Source organism: Stigmatopora argus, chromosome 2 (assembly GCF_051989625.1).
Source record: "Stigmatopora argus isolate UIUO_Sarg chromosome 2, RoL_Sarg_1.0, whole genome shotgun sequence".
In the NCBI taxonomy this organism is placed as follows: Eukaryota; Metazoa; Chordata; class Actinopteri; order Syngnathiformes; family Syngnathidae; genus Stigmatopora; species Stigmatopora argus.
This window is the reverse complement of record NC_135388.1, coordinates 10,339,807-10,358,252: the sequence shown is the minus strand read 5'-3', so window position 1 is coordinate 10,358,252 and position 18,446 is coordinate 10,339,807. Positions and strand designations below refer to the sequence as shown.

The 18,446-nt window shown below is 40.2% G+C and overlaps 1 protein-coding gene across 3 annotated transcripts in view; it reads right to left on the bottom strand.

The window, feature by feature from the left end:
- Positions 1–18,446, bottom strand: part of tcf12 (transcription factor 12) — a 53,302-nt gene that overhangs the window by 25,876 nt on the left and 8,980 nt on the right. For all 3 annotated transcript variants that reach the window (XM_077591541.1, XM_077591551.1, XM_077591579.1), the window contains exons 5-8: positions 15,042–15,144; positions 3,726–3,787; positions 1,479–1,611; positions 643–695 (exon numbers count right to left, since the gene is read on the bottom strand). In XM_077591541.1, the coding sequence (XP_077447667.1) occupies positions 643–695; positions 1,479–1,611; positions 3,726–3,787; positions 15,042–15,144 (351 nt within the window). The remainder of the gene's footprint in view (positions 1–642; positions 696–1,478; positions 1,612–3,725; positions 3,788–15,041; positions 15,145–18,446) is intronic.

The following is an 18,446-nucleotide window of genomic DNA, read 5'->3' as shown; positions in this document are numbered from 1 at the left end:
TTTATGCATATTAATGAGCTCCAAACACCCCCCAGACCCCCACTTCCCTCCGTCTAAGTGAACGCAAGCTGAGCTCCACACTTCTCTGCATCCTAATGGTTCCTGCTCCGTTGGGATCATTACCAGCCGAATTTTCAGATATTCTGTGCTATTAATCTCTGTCTGTCCTCCTGTTCAGCGACGTAATGACTAATTAAACATCAAAAGAGCAGAGCTGGGAATCCGCTCTGACAGCCTCTCTTTTTCCCCGGAGAGACTGTGAGGAGGCTGGACTGTGACAGGGCGCCACTGAAAATCAATCACCTCCAGTGCAGCCGTGCGACACGCGTGCAAGCACACTGAACTACGCCAACCAGCTTTGAGCATCAAATCATACAATAATGCATTTATAACACATACGATGCCACAAATTTGTGAGTGAAGAGAAAAAGTGGAAATTGGCAACAAATCTGCATTCCCCAAAAGTGGGGATGATGTCAAGAGTGCTCTTTTTGTGTGCGAGCCTTGTCAGGTTGCCCTTCTTAATATCACAGATCTTTAAGTGTGTGTGTGTGTGTGTGTGTGTGTGTGTGTGTTTGTGTGTGCTGAAGTGAGCTCACTGTGAAATCTATTTATATGAGAGGTAGATGATCTTCCACTCACAGATGAAGGCAGGCCAGGAGGGACCTTGCGAACCTTTTTTGTTTGTAGAGGATCTATGGAGAGAGATGAAAGCACATTTATTTATTCACCAACAAAGACTTGATTATATGAAGACACTCCAAACAAAACAGTTCGCCGCCAATGCAAAAACAACTCCATAAAGGACACAAATATATTTTATTTTATGTAGACAAGATGTGACACCATTAAATCCATTCATTCATCATCTGAACCGCGCGTCCTCGTAAGGGTTGCGGGGGTTGCTGGAGCCTATCCCAACTGACTTTGGCCGAAAGACAGACTGGTTTCCATCTAACGTGCGGTAACTGAGCCCACACTAGCAAGTCAGGCGAGTGAACCAATGCTGTGTCATTTTTTCATGTGTCAGAATTATTTTCTCAATTATCAGGGTCTGAGATTTTCCCTATTTGCATAGTTAAATGGCTTGAGCAACTGTCTTTGACGGGCAGCCCGGTGGAGCGAGTGGTTAGCGCGTCAGCCTCACAGCTCTGGGGTCCTGGGTTCAAATCCAGGTCACGTCCACCTGTGTGGAATTTGCATGTTCTCGCTGGGCCTGCGTGGGTTTCCTCCAGGTACTCTGGTATTTCCTCCCACATTCCAAAAAAAAAACATGCATGGTAGGCTGATTGGACACTCTAAATTGCCCCTAGGTATGGGTGTGAGTGTGCATGGTTGTCCTTTGTCCCTTTGCTGGGATAGGCTCCAGCACCCCCACGACCCTAATGAGGATAAAGCGGTTCAAAAAATGAGATGAGAACTGTCTTTCACATGGTAAGTGATACAAAATGTTATTCATCCTTTTATTAGGTACTGACCAATGGAAGGAGTGTCCTGTAAAGGACGTCTTCTGGAATTGGATGCACTGGACGAGTAGAAGGGAGCCGCTGATTTTGTCGATTGGGTCCCTGAACTAGGACTTGTCCCTCCCACATCTGAGCGTAGAGATGGCTGTGATGAAGAAAAAAAAGAAACAATACCTTTCATTTTTAGTGTTTGCCAGGTGTGACATCAAGGGACAGTACAGTGGTACCTCTACATACGAGCAGCTCTACCTACGAGATGCTCGAGATACGAGGAAAATTTTGAGCAAATAATTTGCACTAGATACGAGAAAAATTTCGAGATGCGAGTGTTAGGTTCATTATTAGATATACTAGCCAGGTGGCCATGACATGAGAGGCTGTTTATCATTGTAGCGCACTGTCTTTTTTGCCGCATCTCTATCGTGTATAACAGATATCAACGAGCACTGACGATTTCTTCACACAAGTTTCTCCTACACATGGACCAGAAAACGCACAACGCACATGCGCGGGCAAAAAGAGGGCTTTCTGGGTAATGAAGTATACTCGTGCACACAACACCAATAGCCAATGGCACCCTTTCTCAGAATAAAACTTCATTACCCACAATCAATACGTGGGTAGGCTGTTATTCCTTCCTTAGCCTGTTAGCTCCCGCGATCGCTCATTCAAGACTACTTCTCGTTGGCAAGTGGTCGTGCGTTATCCTATTGTGAGGACATTTGTGTGCATCATTTTCAGAATATTTCGAAGGGAATACAACAGCAAACAGCCCATCGATAGCGAACGTGAGGGTGGAGGCGTGGCAAACCGCCAACCCGGAAAACGAAGGTAACAAAAGATTACAACAAAATTAGAATTCAGTTTTGTGTAAAGTTACATTAAACGTATGTTTGAGTGTGTCTGTATATATTGATCCAAGTTAATTTAAATTTGTTTATTCGGATATAGTCCCCCCGACTGTGACTTTTGAAAATTAAAAAACACCAATTGGTAGCAGAAAATGTAGCTATCAGTCCCAATTTTTGTTCGCGCCATAGGATGGGAACAACACTTCACCTTTTGCATGTATTATTCAGTGCCAGGGTCATTCAATATCTTTTTGACCCCTGTAGCCTTAGCAAACAGGGTTAAGAGGCTAATTAGGAGCTTGGTCCAATTAGAGTAGACAACTACAGACCGCATCACGATAGTTAGTACAACAGCAAGCTATGTTTACTCGCCGGCTTGCCAACTGGCGTACGTGCCTCTGGGAATCCCCTTTGCAGGCTGACGATTGACACAGTGACATATTTGACCTTTCTAGTAGATAAACTCAGTTGGATAAACAGAGCTTTGATTTTGTACACGAGCACTAAAAGACTGGAAGTAATTCAATGTAAAACTGTTGATATGATTTGGAATTCGAACGCTGCATGAACTGAGTGGTTCATAGAAAAGTAATTAAACATACAGTATTTTTCTCCATGCAGAATGTAGGTCGTCAAAAGCATTGGACATGCTGACAAAAATGTAATTCAAAAGGAACAAACTGGCTCTGTAAAATGACAATCTGTCACAGATGCCACATCACTGACCCGTTTGAGCTCTTGGCTTTGTTCAATGATATCGAAGCAGTCTGCTCTCGCTCTCCCAGAGAAAATCGCTATAGAAGAGTAAATGCAACTCATTCTATTAAGTCTGATTTTTCATATTTTGAAGATGAATGGATAAGACGTCCCCCCCCCACCCCCCAAAAAAGTGTTGAAATTAATCTGTAGTGGAAATGAAGTGCACCTGAGACTGACTGCATTCAAATGATGAGGCAGTGCAAATCAATCCACCACAGGAGTTCTTTTCAAGCATGAGATGTCATTAGCCTTGTCAGGCAAGTGGCAAGTAGCCATGTGCCAAGTAGATCAATGATCTAATTCAATTATTTGGATTAAAAGCCTGGCAAAAGACTGTCTGAAAATGTTAGAAGTGCAAAGTAGGCTAAAAATCAATCAGGAGGGCTCAGTTTATAACACACATTTATCTAAAAGGACATAAATTACCATAATTAGAAATATGGTTCGACAAGCATCTCAACAAAAAAAATGGAACACCAATGGATTAAAGTAAAAAGTTAAAAATGTTATTATGACCAAAGGCGGAAGCTTTTTATCTCATTGGCTGCCATTAATAGGGAATGACGTCCAATCCTTTCAAACTGTCAAGTGTCCCAGCTCAAATGGATTGGACAACAGTCAGTGACTTAAGATCTGTGATGGAGCTCACCTGACAGCCAGTTGCTCCAGTATCCCTTCCAAAGCCATGAAATGTACCCCTCTCCGATTTTGCTGAAAAAGAGGGATCATTGTTAACTCATGTGGCACAATTCAGGGTTGCCCCAGTGATTTATAAGCCTTGTGGGCTGCCAGTCCCCCAATAGTAAAAAGCATACACATTTTGACTTATTTTTGATTTATCAGTCCCTCCTTTGTTGATCTATTCCCAGTTTCAATTGTAAATGATAATTAGCCAAAGTTACTCTTGTTGCAAAGTAAAAGCAGCTCATTTTTATAGTAACTGGTCCGTCAATGGCACCCAATGAGTTAATATTTTTTTTTAACAACAACATGGAAAATGTGAAATGACAACCATGTTTGAGCAATGGCATTGTTGAAAATTTAAAGATGATTAGTTTCTAAGGTTGTGGCAGTGTCCACTGAAAGCATCCCATATAGCTTTTAGGGGAGGAATAACGCGAACACCCACACACTTGAGCACATTAATCATACAGTTGACAATATCTAAACTCAGCAGTTTTAGAATGCTGGAAAAACAAAACGCGTAAACAAAGCTACTTAAGTTCCTGCGTGAAGAAGATGAATCCCTTTAATGGTGTAATACATAACATTTGCTAGAAGACCAAATATTACAAGCAGAGTCTCTGCTAAACTCTGTTGCCTTTACAGCACAAAAAAACTTGCATTGCCTAGATGTTTTGTTACACAGTGATGGATTTGAAGTCAACATTGCACAGGTGAGCAGAAGCAGATGTATCACCTGAGCAGTTCTACAAGAAATGTAACAATGAGCATCTCTGAACCCTAGAGTGTGAGAGTCGAGTCTATCAGGGAAGATGGTTTATCTCTTAAAGCCGCTTGGCTTGTATCAACAATATGATATGTTTGCGAGCCATCACTTGCGAAAGAAGAAAAGGATTAAGTTGTCGGATACTGCAATGTTGCACTATCGCTGCGGGAAGATGAAATATCTCCTCTCGCTGAAGTTTTATTTCATTTTATCCTTTCCACAACTATCCAAGGTTTCTTTAGCTGCATTAAAAACTATTCCACTCAAATCCACAGAGGTCGAAACCTTGTCAAGTTCAGGGTAAAATATTCATTGGCAGCACGTGTTCTGTCAAACATACTGTGTCTGGTGTGAATAATTGATGTTCAGAGAAGGCCTTTCAAGCTCCACACTAGCAAACATCTACGCAGATCATAAAGGACGACGTATTCTGAAATCCACTCACGAAACAATAACACCTAAACCAAGTGTAAACACAGGTCAGCCAGGGAAATGCAGGCCCTACAAACATCGATAAACATTTACAGAAATGATGCTCTGACAGTGTTTACTGATAATGTAGCTCAGTTTGGACTAATCTGTTGCATTTAGGGTTAATTATCTACTTTTTATAAACAAGAGAAAGCACTGTTGATGTAAATGTGCCTTGAGAAGATTTTTTGTTTTGTTATAGAAAAAACACCGGCTTTTTATATACATGTTTTTTGTTGAACAGCATCATTACCTCTGTTTATAATGATGTGTGCAGTAGATAATAATAAAGATGTAAACATCAAGGGAGGAATTAAAATTGTAAAAAGAATTGAGATCGGGAAAAATCACCATTTGCGTACATAACATATTTTAAGCAAGGTCCCTCTCTCTCTCTCTCTTTACATTTTGAGTGTCCAAAGTGTGAATGAATCAAGTTCCTAAATTAAAATCAATCACAAAAAGGAGATGGACTCAAAAAGTAATCACTTGTGAAATAGATTTTAGACTTGAAACAAGATTTGCCAAATCCAACAAAGCTCACAACACTGTGATTGAGTAATCCTGTATAGTGCGTTTCTAATAAAAATGTATGATTGCAGGCAACAGGATGAAGCAACGCTAACATGGTGGTTGGAGGTAAAAATCACAGACAAAGAGCTAAAGCACTGGACATCCCAGCCCATTTATAACAAACTGGACCCTCCCTCCCCCCACACATGACAAATCAGCTGCAAGAGGAGAAGGATGGAACGTGACAAAGTGGCAGAGTGCAAGCAGATTAATCCACCATGCTACGTATAGAGGTCACAGATTAACAGATCTCTTGGTTAATTTAGCTCGGCCTCGTGCAAGAGCCATGACTTTTTTTTTTATCTTATCTTGAATCTTTTTCCACTACTCCGAAAATATAGTAAATGGATTTGACGACCTGCATTGAACTCATCTTTCCCCTGTGAGCAAAACCACAAGCAACCAGTGGATGTTTTTACCCTTTTTGAAATAAATCATGTTATAATATATTGTAAACAAGAAGGGGAAAAAACTCCTGGAAATTGTACATTAGATTTTAAAATAGCCGTCAGACAATCAACGCTGCATGAATTCATCCTTTCCACTCTGAAACGCAAAGGCGGAAAAGAACAAGCACATCTAATGAAGTGCTAAATTGTTCTTGTCATTAAACTCTGAGCACAAGGCTAAAGCATACACCACTTTCGCGCCAACTCTGTCGCTGGGCTCAGCAGACAAGTTTCATTTGACTCTACCCAGCATCCACATACCATTCGAATTTGAGCCCACCAGTAAACAGCAGACAACCCGTGAGAAAATTGCCAAAATCCAACCACTCACTACATTTCAGTCAAAAAGGGCTGCCAGAAATATCGCCCGAAATAGAGTACACTCAACTTGCGGCAACTGAATCCCCAGTTCTAGTCCATTAACAGTGCTTGATTTGAAATGACTTGAGCACATGATTAGTCAACAATCAGTTCCATACAATCAACAGAATACTTAATGATGAATGGATGAATCCTGTTCCAATCCCCAATGCCATTATTTACCAGTAGGTTAACAGTCGCTCAGCTTGGGAGTCATTATTATATAAGGAGATAAACAAAACCAATGGAAAACACTCCAGAAAGTAATGGCCTTAATAATTGCACAGTAGTAGCGACGTTATTTGTCTCCCACAGTGAGTGCGCAGTAGCAGGCGTCATTTGAGTGATGAGTCTGTGCCCAGTCCAAAAGCTAAATATAGCACTTTATGTGGCAGCTCAACTATTGTTTCCACAGACCTCAGAACATTTTTGCCCAAGCTTTAAGACTTTTCTCTTCTGCATACTGCAGGCTGCTGTCATGTATCTTTTATCAAAAGAAGCTTGGGTGTGTCGTGGGTGTGCCACAGGCATAACAAATGTTCACCTCACATCATTGTCATGTTTCACATCTCCAGCAATTGAATGGCGACAAAAAACTGAGCGAGAAATTGTAATGCAATAGATAGAAGTAATACATATTTTTGTCATTGTACATTTACAGCAAAAATTACGAACTCACAGTTTATCTTTAAACCTTTATAGGAGAAGCAACTATGTTTTTAGTTAGGTATTTAAATCAAACTTCTAACACAGAACACAAGACCTGTGAATAGCCCGAATTATAATTATACTATTTCAATAAAAACTATTGTACTTTATTATGTTTTTAATGAATAAATAAAATTATAAAGGAATAACATGTTGGTTGTTCGTCTCATGTGCCCTGCGATTGACAGGCAATTAATTTAAATAAATAATACCATGATCAATAATTTTTTTTTAAAAATGATCGCCAATAACAGTAAAGTAGATTTTGAAATTTAGTTTATGTCAAATTATTTAAGTCGTTGCCTGCCACGGACAAGGAAAAGAGTCCAATTTAGGATTTAAACTGGGATGACTGGCCAAGATGGCCGACATTTCCATGCAATCAACGGTACTAGATGTCGAATCTATTTTGAATCTGGAGGACGGAAGCGATTATTTGCTACTAGCCTCTCGCAGTCAAAACGAATTGGATGTCTAGCACTGTCAATGGCAGCCAATGTTAAACGAGTGGCTTCTATAGGATTAAATTAAACAAAGGTATCAATGAGCTCCAGGGAAAATAAAAGTGAATTAGAAAAAGTCGAAGCCAACCACTCTTCCAGTGTGGTTATCGATTTCGGGGCAGCACCGGACCACTGTGTGGCATTCTATTGAGCCACACATAGTATTACATAAAAGGTAGGAACCCAAGACTCTCTAGGGATCCATTCAAAACGCTGACCACAAAAACAGGCAATTAAAGACCATGCTTCAATGCCCGTGAGATACATTCCAAAATCCAGTGGTCGAGTCGATTTTCCTTGCTTCAAAGAAAGCCAGGATTGTGAAAACAAACAGGGCACTAAAGGACAGGATGAAAAAAAATGCTGCTTATTTGCAAACCAAATTAATTTAATACACCTCAGCTCATACTCTTCCATCAGTGTTCTCAATTTGTCTCCAGTGTGTTATACTTAGAGTAGAGTTCACATTTAAGAGGATTTGGTATCATTCTTTTTTTAAAAAATAGACAATAAAAATCTAAAGTAAAATGTTGATTGGCTACTGGCTAGCCATTTTTCTTGACCTCCCCTAACGAAGGCTTAGTTAAATACTTGACAAATATTTCTGTGTTACATGCATGCAAATATTAAGACATTGATGCTGAGTATTTATGGATTTAATTTCTTAAATTTTGTGAAATCTGGGAAGTGTGGTTTTTAATCAGCTGTGCTCTATAGTGTGGAAACATTGAGAATAACATTACATTTGTTTATTTACGTTGCATTTTTGTGTTTGAAAAATGTATCATATTACATTCAATTCCTTGTGGTATTCACATTTTCAAGAAAAGATCTTAGTTTCCTGAGCATTAATTGAAGAATCAAAAGTGATGGCACGAGTGGTTAGTGCGTCCGCCTCACAGCTCTGGGGTCCTGGGTTCAATACCAGGTCACATCCACCTGTGTGGAGTTAGCATGTTCTCCCCGGGCCTGCCTGTGTTTTCTCCGGGTACTCCGGTTTCCTCCCACATTCCAAAAACATGCATGGTAGGCTGATTGGACAATCTAAATTGCCCCTAGGTACGAGTGTGAGCGTGAATGGTTGTCCGTCTCCTTGTGCCCTGCTATTGGCTGGCCACCGATTCAGGGTGTCCCCCGCCTCTGCCCCGAAGACACCGGGGATTGGCTCCAGCACCCCCCCCCCCGCGACCCTAATGAGGATAAAGCGGTTCAGAAAATGAGAGGAGATGAGAAGTGACATCCTTCGATTTATTCCAAGAAAATGTTAATGATGCATTTACTGTCTCTCTCTGCTACCCTTTAAAACTGCTATTTTGTTTCTTCCTATAAGAGTGTTTGTTTACGCATCAGTAAGTAAAAAAACTTTATGATGTCTCTACTATTTCCATGAAACAGTAAACGAAAACTGACCGGTCTAAAGGTTAGGTCAGTGGGGAGGACGCGAGGAGGGAGGTATGGTACACCACCGAATGAGCTTCCTCCTGAAATCTAGCCAAGCATTGAGAGTGTACATGTATGATAGAGAAAGATGAGCCAATAATACAAAGGAAACACATCTCTCTTGCCACAAGCTCAACATCAATTTCTGTCTACAGCCTTGTCAGTAGTTACTTATTCAACACAGCAAGAGCAAATGTTAATGAGTTCTGATTAGCATTTTCCCCCTCTTTGTTGAAATGCCACTGATTATTAGGTACCATGATGATGAATGCATTTGCTCATGCAGCCTGATGTGTAATTAGCCATTAGGTAGAATAACTAGATCAGTTTAAGGAAAGGGATCAGGATTAAGTGAAATCAAGCCGGGGGGAATGCAAGAATGAAAAACAAAATAACATGGGCTGTTCCATTAGCGTCCGATAATCAACACAGATGGCATTCAAGCCATCGCTTAACTGCAATGCATTAACCTTTTTATGAGTAGGTGATGCTGGTTACCAGCAATCACAGTTTTTCATTTATCTTGAGACGTACTGATCCCAGATCTAGCCACCATTATTTTTGGTTTCTTAAGTGATTAAAAAGTACAAATCACCATTATTCGTCATTTCGCTGCTCTAAAAATAACGTGGTGGGCTGGGGGGTATGAAAGATTATCTCCAGTGCCTGTAAAGGTATTCCTTCGAAATGTACAACTGCAGGAGCAGCGTGAAAACGGTTCACCTGCATGGAAAATGCATTTCTCTTAGATATGTGGATTTTCTGATTATATTTATCCCACTCCCAGATAATCAGATGCCAGAGCTTGCTCAATTTAATTTTTTCCCCAAACATTAAAAACGAAAATGAGAAGTGAAACGAGGAAATATTTTCATGTGACCTTTGCCTTCCCCCCCACCTCCCACAAGCCCAGCTATTCTCCTGTCTGTGCTTTTTATTCACAAATGAGGAGGGAAAAAAATGCATTACTGTGGACCAGATGGGAACATTCCACATGACCAAACCAATCAATCACATTGGTGGGACGCAGGTGTGACACAGCCGTGCAGCAACACACCATTTCACAGTCTATCAGGCACAAACACATGGTCACCAATCAATGGCGCCCTGAGGACCCATGAGGAGGGGTGCTTCTCCAAGCCACACAGGTTCATGGCTGATGACTTCATAATCACACGTCCATTCTCTTAAGAGGAGAGAGGCGATGCACTCCCTAATAACGTCCCCCGCCATGTGAACACCAACACTGTAATGGATGCTTCTAACATGCTTTCCTGCATCTCCTTTCCCAGCTGTCCAATGGAACCAGTGCACATTTAACAAGCTGAGAAAATTTCTCCCAGCTGGATATTCCAATTCTGTCAACATGAAACGTCAAGTATGTGTCAATGTTGGGAATCAAGTGCCAAACAACTGTTGGGCTGTCAAAGAATAGAAAACTGAGGTGAAGGACAAAAGGCGATAAACACATGGCTTTGGAATGCAGCACCAGCTTTGGGAGTGCAAGGGATACTACATTTCAAGCAAAGCCCTAGAATTAAAACCGTTTTAAAAAGGGTCAACCCATGATATTTTTTCTGTCAATAGCTTTATATTTAAGCAAAAACATGGTAAATGCTAACAATATGGCCATCACCGGGTTTACAAGCAGGTGCGTATCGGAGTATAACAAATGGATCGATAGCTTGTGTATCAGCAACAGAATCTAAATCAGTTAAAACGCAGAATCAATTACTATTGTCATCTTTTAGATATGCCATTTCGTTCAAAATAATGGTTTTCATTAAAATGCCCAAAGTGTTCATTTATTCCTTCGTTTTCCATACCGCTTATCCTCACAAGTGTCATGGGGGTGCTAGACCCCATCCCAGCCAATTGTGGGTAGTAGGCAGAGGACACCCTGAATTGGTTTCCAGCCTCGCGCTTCTATCTATTGACACTAGAGAGTTCAACCAGCCTATCATCCATGTTTTTGGGATGTGGGTGAAATGCAAAGTGCCTGGAGAAAGCCCACGCAGGGACGGAGAAAACATGCAAACTCCACAAAGGTAGGTCGCAACACACCGGGGATTGAACACTCGATCCCAGGTCTGGAAAGTGGAAGCATTAACCACCGTTTGGTTTGTAAATAGGCAGCATTTCATTTCATCAGCCCCCAAAAAATAGACCGCTAAAAATGTCAACAAAGTTGTGACCTCTGCAGCTGATTCCTTAAGACTCATTGAGTCGTCGTATCTTGATCGAATCTGAGTTGTTTCCACTATAAAGACACAGCCCCCTCCTCCCATGAGGCCTATTGAGCCTACAGCTGATCCTCTGCAGCTGGCCTGCCTCCCCAGTCAACTGCTGGGGGCCAGGACCTGAGGAGGAAAAGACCGGCCGGGTGAGGCCAAGATGGGCCAAGAGAGCCACGAGGGTGGGGAGGTGTGAGATGTGGGCGGCAAGGGAATGGAGAAAAGGGATTTGCGCTCTTTCAGCTCGTCTTCAGCTCTTCATGCTCCACTGACCTTGGTAATAGATAAGCACACCCTGCAGCTCAGCATAATGACCGGCTCCATCCTCTAAACTGTACTGCACCACATCGCCTCGTCTTCAATTTGCAACACTCTGGTCCTGTCATTTCAAGTGGAGATACGTATGTGCATTTTGCGCTTGTCACATAAAATCATTCCTGCAAAACTAAGGTTTAACACAAGTTCATGTAAGAAACCATGCATTTATCGCACGTAAGAGTGCACTGTTTATTTCGGTTTACTGTTTTGGTGATGAGTTAAAAGACAACACTATCTAACAGAGTCATTTTAAAAGTGAAATGTCCTTATTCCTTTATAGGGCAGGTGGTTATATTTTTTTAAATAATTTAATAACTTACGTAGGTGTCACGTTTTAGATCATGTAGGCCGCAATATTAACATTTGGTTTTCATTTGGTTGTCGTCCACATGACCCAACCTGTAATTTCACATACATATGACACGAAGTTTCAATCGTAATTTTTGATTTATATATTCATGAATAAATACAATTAATAAAACACTGATGAACACTAAATTAATACAAAATACTGCATTCTGGTTGTGGCCGTCAATAACACTATAAGGTTGATTTTATTTTTTAATTTCATAGGACACCTCATTGCCTGCCATAGACAACAATGAAATTAATTAAACTCATGATTCAGTATCATTGACCGGGCAAACATATTTACAGTTTCTTACTTTTAATTTAAAATAAATAAATAAAATAAAAATGATAACTGATTAATTGTAAGTAAGGTAATAAATCATGGCAAACCTAGTTTTCAGATAATGGCCCTTCTAAAGAAACCATAGCTATGATGTGGTCAGTAACAAATGAATTTGATACCTGTTATAGTGGAATGGAAAGATGGCAAACCCAAATTGACACACTTAATACCTGCAACTCATATACACCTTTGTTATTTAATGAAGCGAAATTATTTCTTTATCTAAAGGACACCTGGTAAATTGTGGCATGATCGATTCCAGCAATAACCGAAGCCATATTTTAGTTCATTTATTCTCAGAATACTGTAACCATAAGTTGTATATAGATAGCCCCCTACAAAAACAGATCTGTCTCTCTCAAGTAGTCACGTTGAATTCACATGCGGACGTGTGATTCATGTGCCTATTTGTGTGTGTTGATGGCAGCATTAAGATGATTAGTTAGCATGCAGAGCCAAAGCTGCATGTGTAATATCGAAGAAGCACTGTGGGGGAAACGTGACTATAGATTTCCAACTCAGCAATTGTGTCATGGCCATAAAGCTTATGAATGAATTGACTAAATGTAATGACAGTGAGGAGGAAGCTGAACTTTGAGTGTTAAGCATGATGATCCTGAAGACACACCAGGCTTTTCTTGCCCCCCTCTTCCCAGGCTAAAACGGTGCTATAATAAAAGTATATAAAATATATATATAATAATTTTAAATGAATTTGTGAAAGAGAAATGGCAACATCTTATCTCAACATCTATCTTATGTGAATAAACATATCCCACCTCCCAGAACTAATTGTATTTTAGTTTTTTTAGTTTTTTAACTGCATTTTAAAACTGTGCCTTTTCACATGTACACACCATGATAACGCAGAATGTCATAAATTCAAAACTTCAGCAAACTTAACACTTTTTTCCTATCTATTTATTTTTCAAAAAGTATGGAGCCATTAGGCTTCTATACCACCATGCTTTGCTGGTTTTCTGAAGTAAACCCTGTAAATAATTATAAACATTAGGTGCCAGCCAGACAGCGATATAGAAAGGAGCAGAGTTCAGTTCCTTCAAATTGAGCTCATTGCGAAGGGTAATTAGGAAGATAGCTGGATTGCAAGTACTCCCAACATCCCAATAGACATCCTTCATCTAGCTGACACAAGAATAAAACAAAATGTATTAGGTAATTACATCTCACTGCTCCTTGTTGGGGATATCAATTCACTATCCCTGTGGATAATTAGGACTGCTGGCTGAATGTATGGGAAGTCTCCACAATAGAAGCTCAAAATTCAAGCAGGACAGATGTCATAGAGATGAGGAATTTCGTGAAAAAATGACGACAGGCAATAGTGACATTTAAACCAACCTTAATCAAACTTGTAAGACAGTGTGCCTAGAATATAGGAAAATTCTGACGTAAATTTTACTGAATATGACTCCATCTGATCTGACTCAGATGTTGTCACATAACAAAACACAATGAGGAAAGTCTTGTCGATATATTGCACCATAAACATGAGCAATGTAGTGTCCACCTGTCAGGCAGATTACAGCCCAAGTGGCTTCTTCGCACATGACAACTTTCTTACAAACTGGTCAACTACTTGCCTTATTGCAGAATATTCATTCTACAGATGCGAATAATGATCATGATCATTTTTATAAGACAAAACTGACACATTTTTTCCATGAAGATGTTTGCCGATTGTATTCTTTTGTTTCAACACAAAAGATAATAATTTGCTTTAATGATGGACAACAGAAATGAGATATGACTTAGTGTAGACGGCCTCAAATCACAGAGGACTTGGAATTTTGATCATTGATAGGTAAATAATGGCAATTATTACAATTCTTATAATATATGTTAATTGATTATTTTTGTCTAAATCTGGTAGTCTTTTGCATTTCTTGTGCCAGTTTGCAATTTTTTCGAGCAGATTTGTGATCACCATGTCAGTTTAAGATACCAGTACTAGAAATTATGTAAACACTGTAGTACGGGTTTAGCAGTTTCCTGAGGTATGATACTGGAATTGAAAATGGACCAAGCAGAAAAAGATAGATTTTGCATAAAATGTCACTTTCTGCCGCTTGCTTCCAGTCAGGCATTCCCCGAGTGCAATTCACTTCATTCACGCTTGCGATTCATGTCAGCCTTACAAATGTGACACGGTGCCATAATTGAGAATTAATACCAAAAACACAACAACAAATGTTGTGGACACTGAAGTCAAAGTGCAGGAAAAGTCTTAGCTCTCAACTGACTTATTCGTTAGATGAAAAAAAAGAAAAATAAGAAAACAATTGTATAATACATGTATAAAGTTTACTGCAGAAAACCCCAAGGTAGACAGAGATGATCCAATAAAGGGAAAATGAAATAAAATCCCAACAGTTGTTAATAGTCTAGAATGCACTTTGACGCAAAAGCCTTGTTTAACCCCTAACGCGACATCCTCCACCCTGCTGACAATGTTGGTTTCGTTGGGAGTTTATGATGGTCAGTAGGGTGTCTTATGATGGAAAGCTATACTGATGGTGTGACTTGTAGCCTGGGGGAGGGTCATCGCAGGAGGGGAGTAGCAGTAACGGGATGGGGATTAACGGGGGGAATAAAACACCAAGAGAGGGGAAAAAATATCCCTGTAACCTGGAAAGTCATTCAGAACTTCTCCTTCCATATAAATGATGTGTCATTGCTTCATCAAGGCAGTTTTTCCCCCTCTACTAAAGGTTGTGGGCAATAAAAAAAAATCACTTACTTACCCATTATGTTGGTGTTCATAAAAGGTGTCGGGGACAATCCTTCATGGGGCACTAATCGACTGTCACTCAAATGATCGCCATAATGAGGGCTGTCTGTGAAACCCTGGGGGAAGAAATCACAATATTTAGTACGTTATTGGGGAAACTTAATTCGTGGAGCTCTATCAGATATGACTCTGAATTTCACTTGTATGACATTGCTGAAATCACCCTTAGGTGTGTTACTGCATATTTTGGCATCTGGTACAGGTGACTACAAGTGATACTGTTTAAGGCAGATGGTTCATTGGGAGTCACTGAGGGTGCAGTGCTTCATTGGGGTCACTGAGGGTGCAGTGCTTCATTGGGGGTCACTGAGGGTGCAGTGCTTCATTCCCCTGACTTTGGTGCGGGCAGAGTAGGTTTGATTCCCACTCAGTGGCAGTGAGATTGTGTGTGAATCATTGTCTGTCTCTGTGTATACCTTACGACTGACTGGCGACCAGTTCAGAGTGTAGTCCACCTAACTTATTCACTGCCATTAAAAGTAATAGATCTCAAATCAATTTAAACTGTGATGGCTGGAATGGAATGATCGTATTTTACTCCCACTGACAGTAATAGATGTCTAATCCTATTTGACTGTTTCGATCACTGATAGCCCAAATAGTCAAATTAGGATTGGGAGTCAATGGCAGCCACTGATTTGACTGGGTGTGCTGCTAGGTGGTGAGAGTTAAACAAAAGAGTTGGCTTGGTCTCTTGTGTACCCCATTGACCAGCGACATTCTTAAAAAGTATGTTTAGGATGGATAAACACCATTTTTTCAATGAATATAATTTCAGAATATTTTTTACAGAATTGTAAAACAAATCTGATGCAATCTGACACCATTCACATGAACCTGCAGTTTAAAAAAATGTTTTTTTTTCCTCCAGTGGCTTAACATCATTCGTGACAGATATCTGCTTCACAAGCTTAGGCCTAAATATCAGCCACAGCATGGTTTTGGAAAACTAGGGGTCCAAAGTAATAAAAGGCACTCGCTGTTGCTGTCCTAATCCCAAATCCTTATGTGCTTCAGTCAAACACAACTCCCCAAGATACATTGGCTACCAGCAGGGAGATGGCGAACAGCAGTTGGCTTGCATTTCAAGACTTATTTTGGCCAACTCATACCCTTTGAATTCAATATACAGTCAAAAAAAATCTTATTATCCATCTTTTTTTGTGAGTGGATAGTGATGGAAGAATTTCAAAGGCAGTGGAGGGTTGCTCTGTTTGGAGGGAATCCTCTGAGATTCCCTATTGTGCTGCTGCCAGGCCGCACACACTGTTAATCACACCATGAACAGCCTCAATGACAACAAAAGCCTTCCAAGACGATCGAACAAACACACATACACACTCAGCCATGGATATACACGCCACAACTAACGTGTGCAGTATCTACTGCGGGAGAACCGGGGGAGGTGTCAAACTATGAACATAATTGGATAAAAGAAAGCAACAAAAAAAACTTGCTGTTAACCTTTTATAAAGCTGGTATGCACTAAGGCAGGTCTGCACTAAAAACTGAGAAAATATAATAATTAAGGCCATATGTTGTTTAAAGAAAAACATGTTTACTTTTATTTTTACATTTCCCGTTCCTAGTTGATTTTGGTACATTTTTGGGACACTCCCTGATGATTTTTGACCATTCCGGGGTAACCGGGTGTTTATTTGGGGGCAGTTCCATGCGAAATAAACTTTGCTTATGGCCAATAATAACCCCGTAAAATGTTTTGGGTAATTTCATTTAAATTGAAGTGGAAAAAGTTGATTCACCTCACGGAACAGGCCAAAAGTGTAGTATAGTAGTCATAGGATTTAAATGAGTGCTCTATAAAAGGTTAACGGACAATTTAATCAGTCCTCTACATCTGGTCTTTGATTGTCCTGTCTTCCAGTGGGAGGCAGGAAAAAGCTAGCACTGCTGCTGGAGAAGGGAAGGAAAAGGGAGGTGAGAGGGATAATGGTCAATCTTGTGTTTGCACCCCTGCAACTGTGAGATCATCAATCATAGAACCCTCATCATTCTCCAACACTAGTGGCCTACATCCATACAAGACGTTAACACATGCTGTCACCGCTACCACGGGGCACGAGTAGTGCTGATGGCTAAATATCTGTCAGATTACTGTAATAGTAGGCAGGCAATAGCTCTTCACTTGCAAGTGTTTATAAAGTCCCCTCATAGTGCTATATCCCAGGTGAGTGTGTAACTGCAGTTTGGGAGGTGAGGACGTGCTCGTGATGGATGCGTGCGGGGTTCAATAACACGTCAGAGCAAGGCACCGTGGGTGGGGGTTGCGCAGAGGAGACTGTCAGAGCGGCAGCCTACGGACACAGCTGCCCAGGATAGGGCGGCTGGCTGGGAGCCAAGGTCAGTATGGCAGGACCGGGGACTGTTCACAGTCCACTGATCACATACAGTCGTGGTTCTGCGGCTCAAACAAGTGCAGAAGTGGGCTGGATTTCCTTTGCGGCAGAGAAATAAAAAAGAGGGCAGCTTGGATCTTAAAGGACTTAAGCATTGATGGGATCTAGGCTGTAGTTTTTCCCAAAGATAATTATTAAGTAAAAGCGCTGCAACTGTTGTGAAACAATAGTCAACAATCATCAACAAAGATTAGACCAAGGGTGTCAGACTCGGGTTGGTTCGGGGCCGCTTTAACGTCAACTTGATTTCACGTGGGCTGGACCATTTTAGATATAATATTTAGATTTTTTTTAAATAAATGGATTAAAAGAACTGGATTAAAAGCCCTGAATATTCAGTTTTTCATAGATCTAAAACAATGTTTATTTTAGCTTTTTCATATATATTTTTAGATTTTACAAAATGATTTTTGAACTAAAAACACAGAAAAATTGATTAAAAAATTACAATTATTGATTTGAAAGGGGGGAAATCAGGAAATTTAATATACATCTATACTCTTCATTTTAATTTGATCCTAAAACAGAAAGTCTGCACTTATGATTTACTTTCCCGGGCCACACAAAATGATGCGGCGGGCCAGATTTGGCCCCCAGGCCGCCACTTTGACACGTGGATTAGACAGTAAATCTGTCACACTGTTGACAAATTCCTCTCTTGGCATTTTTTTTCCTTTTGGAACCTATCTCACCTATTTTATGAAAAACTCATTTATTTTCAAGTTTCTGTGCTTTCTATTATGCTATAGGATGCCTTGTTGACATGCTCCTTTAAAAAATAGTGGGAGGAAAAATGCAATAATGTAAAATGTGTGTCAACAGCCATGAATTTGTCAAAATAAAACTAAAATTAAGGGTGTTTTCTACTACATGATATCATTGGAATATTAGAAGTATTGACTATTCCCTTGTATTTTATAAGGAGCTTTTTAGATCAACGT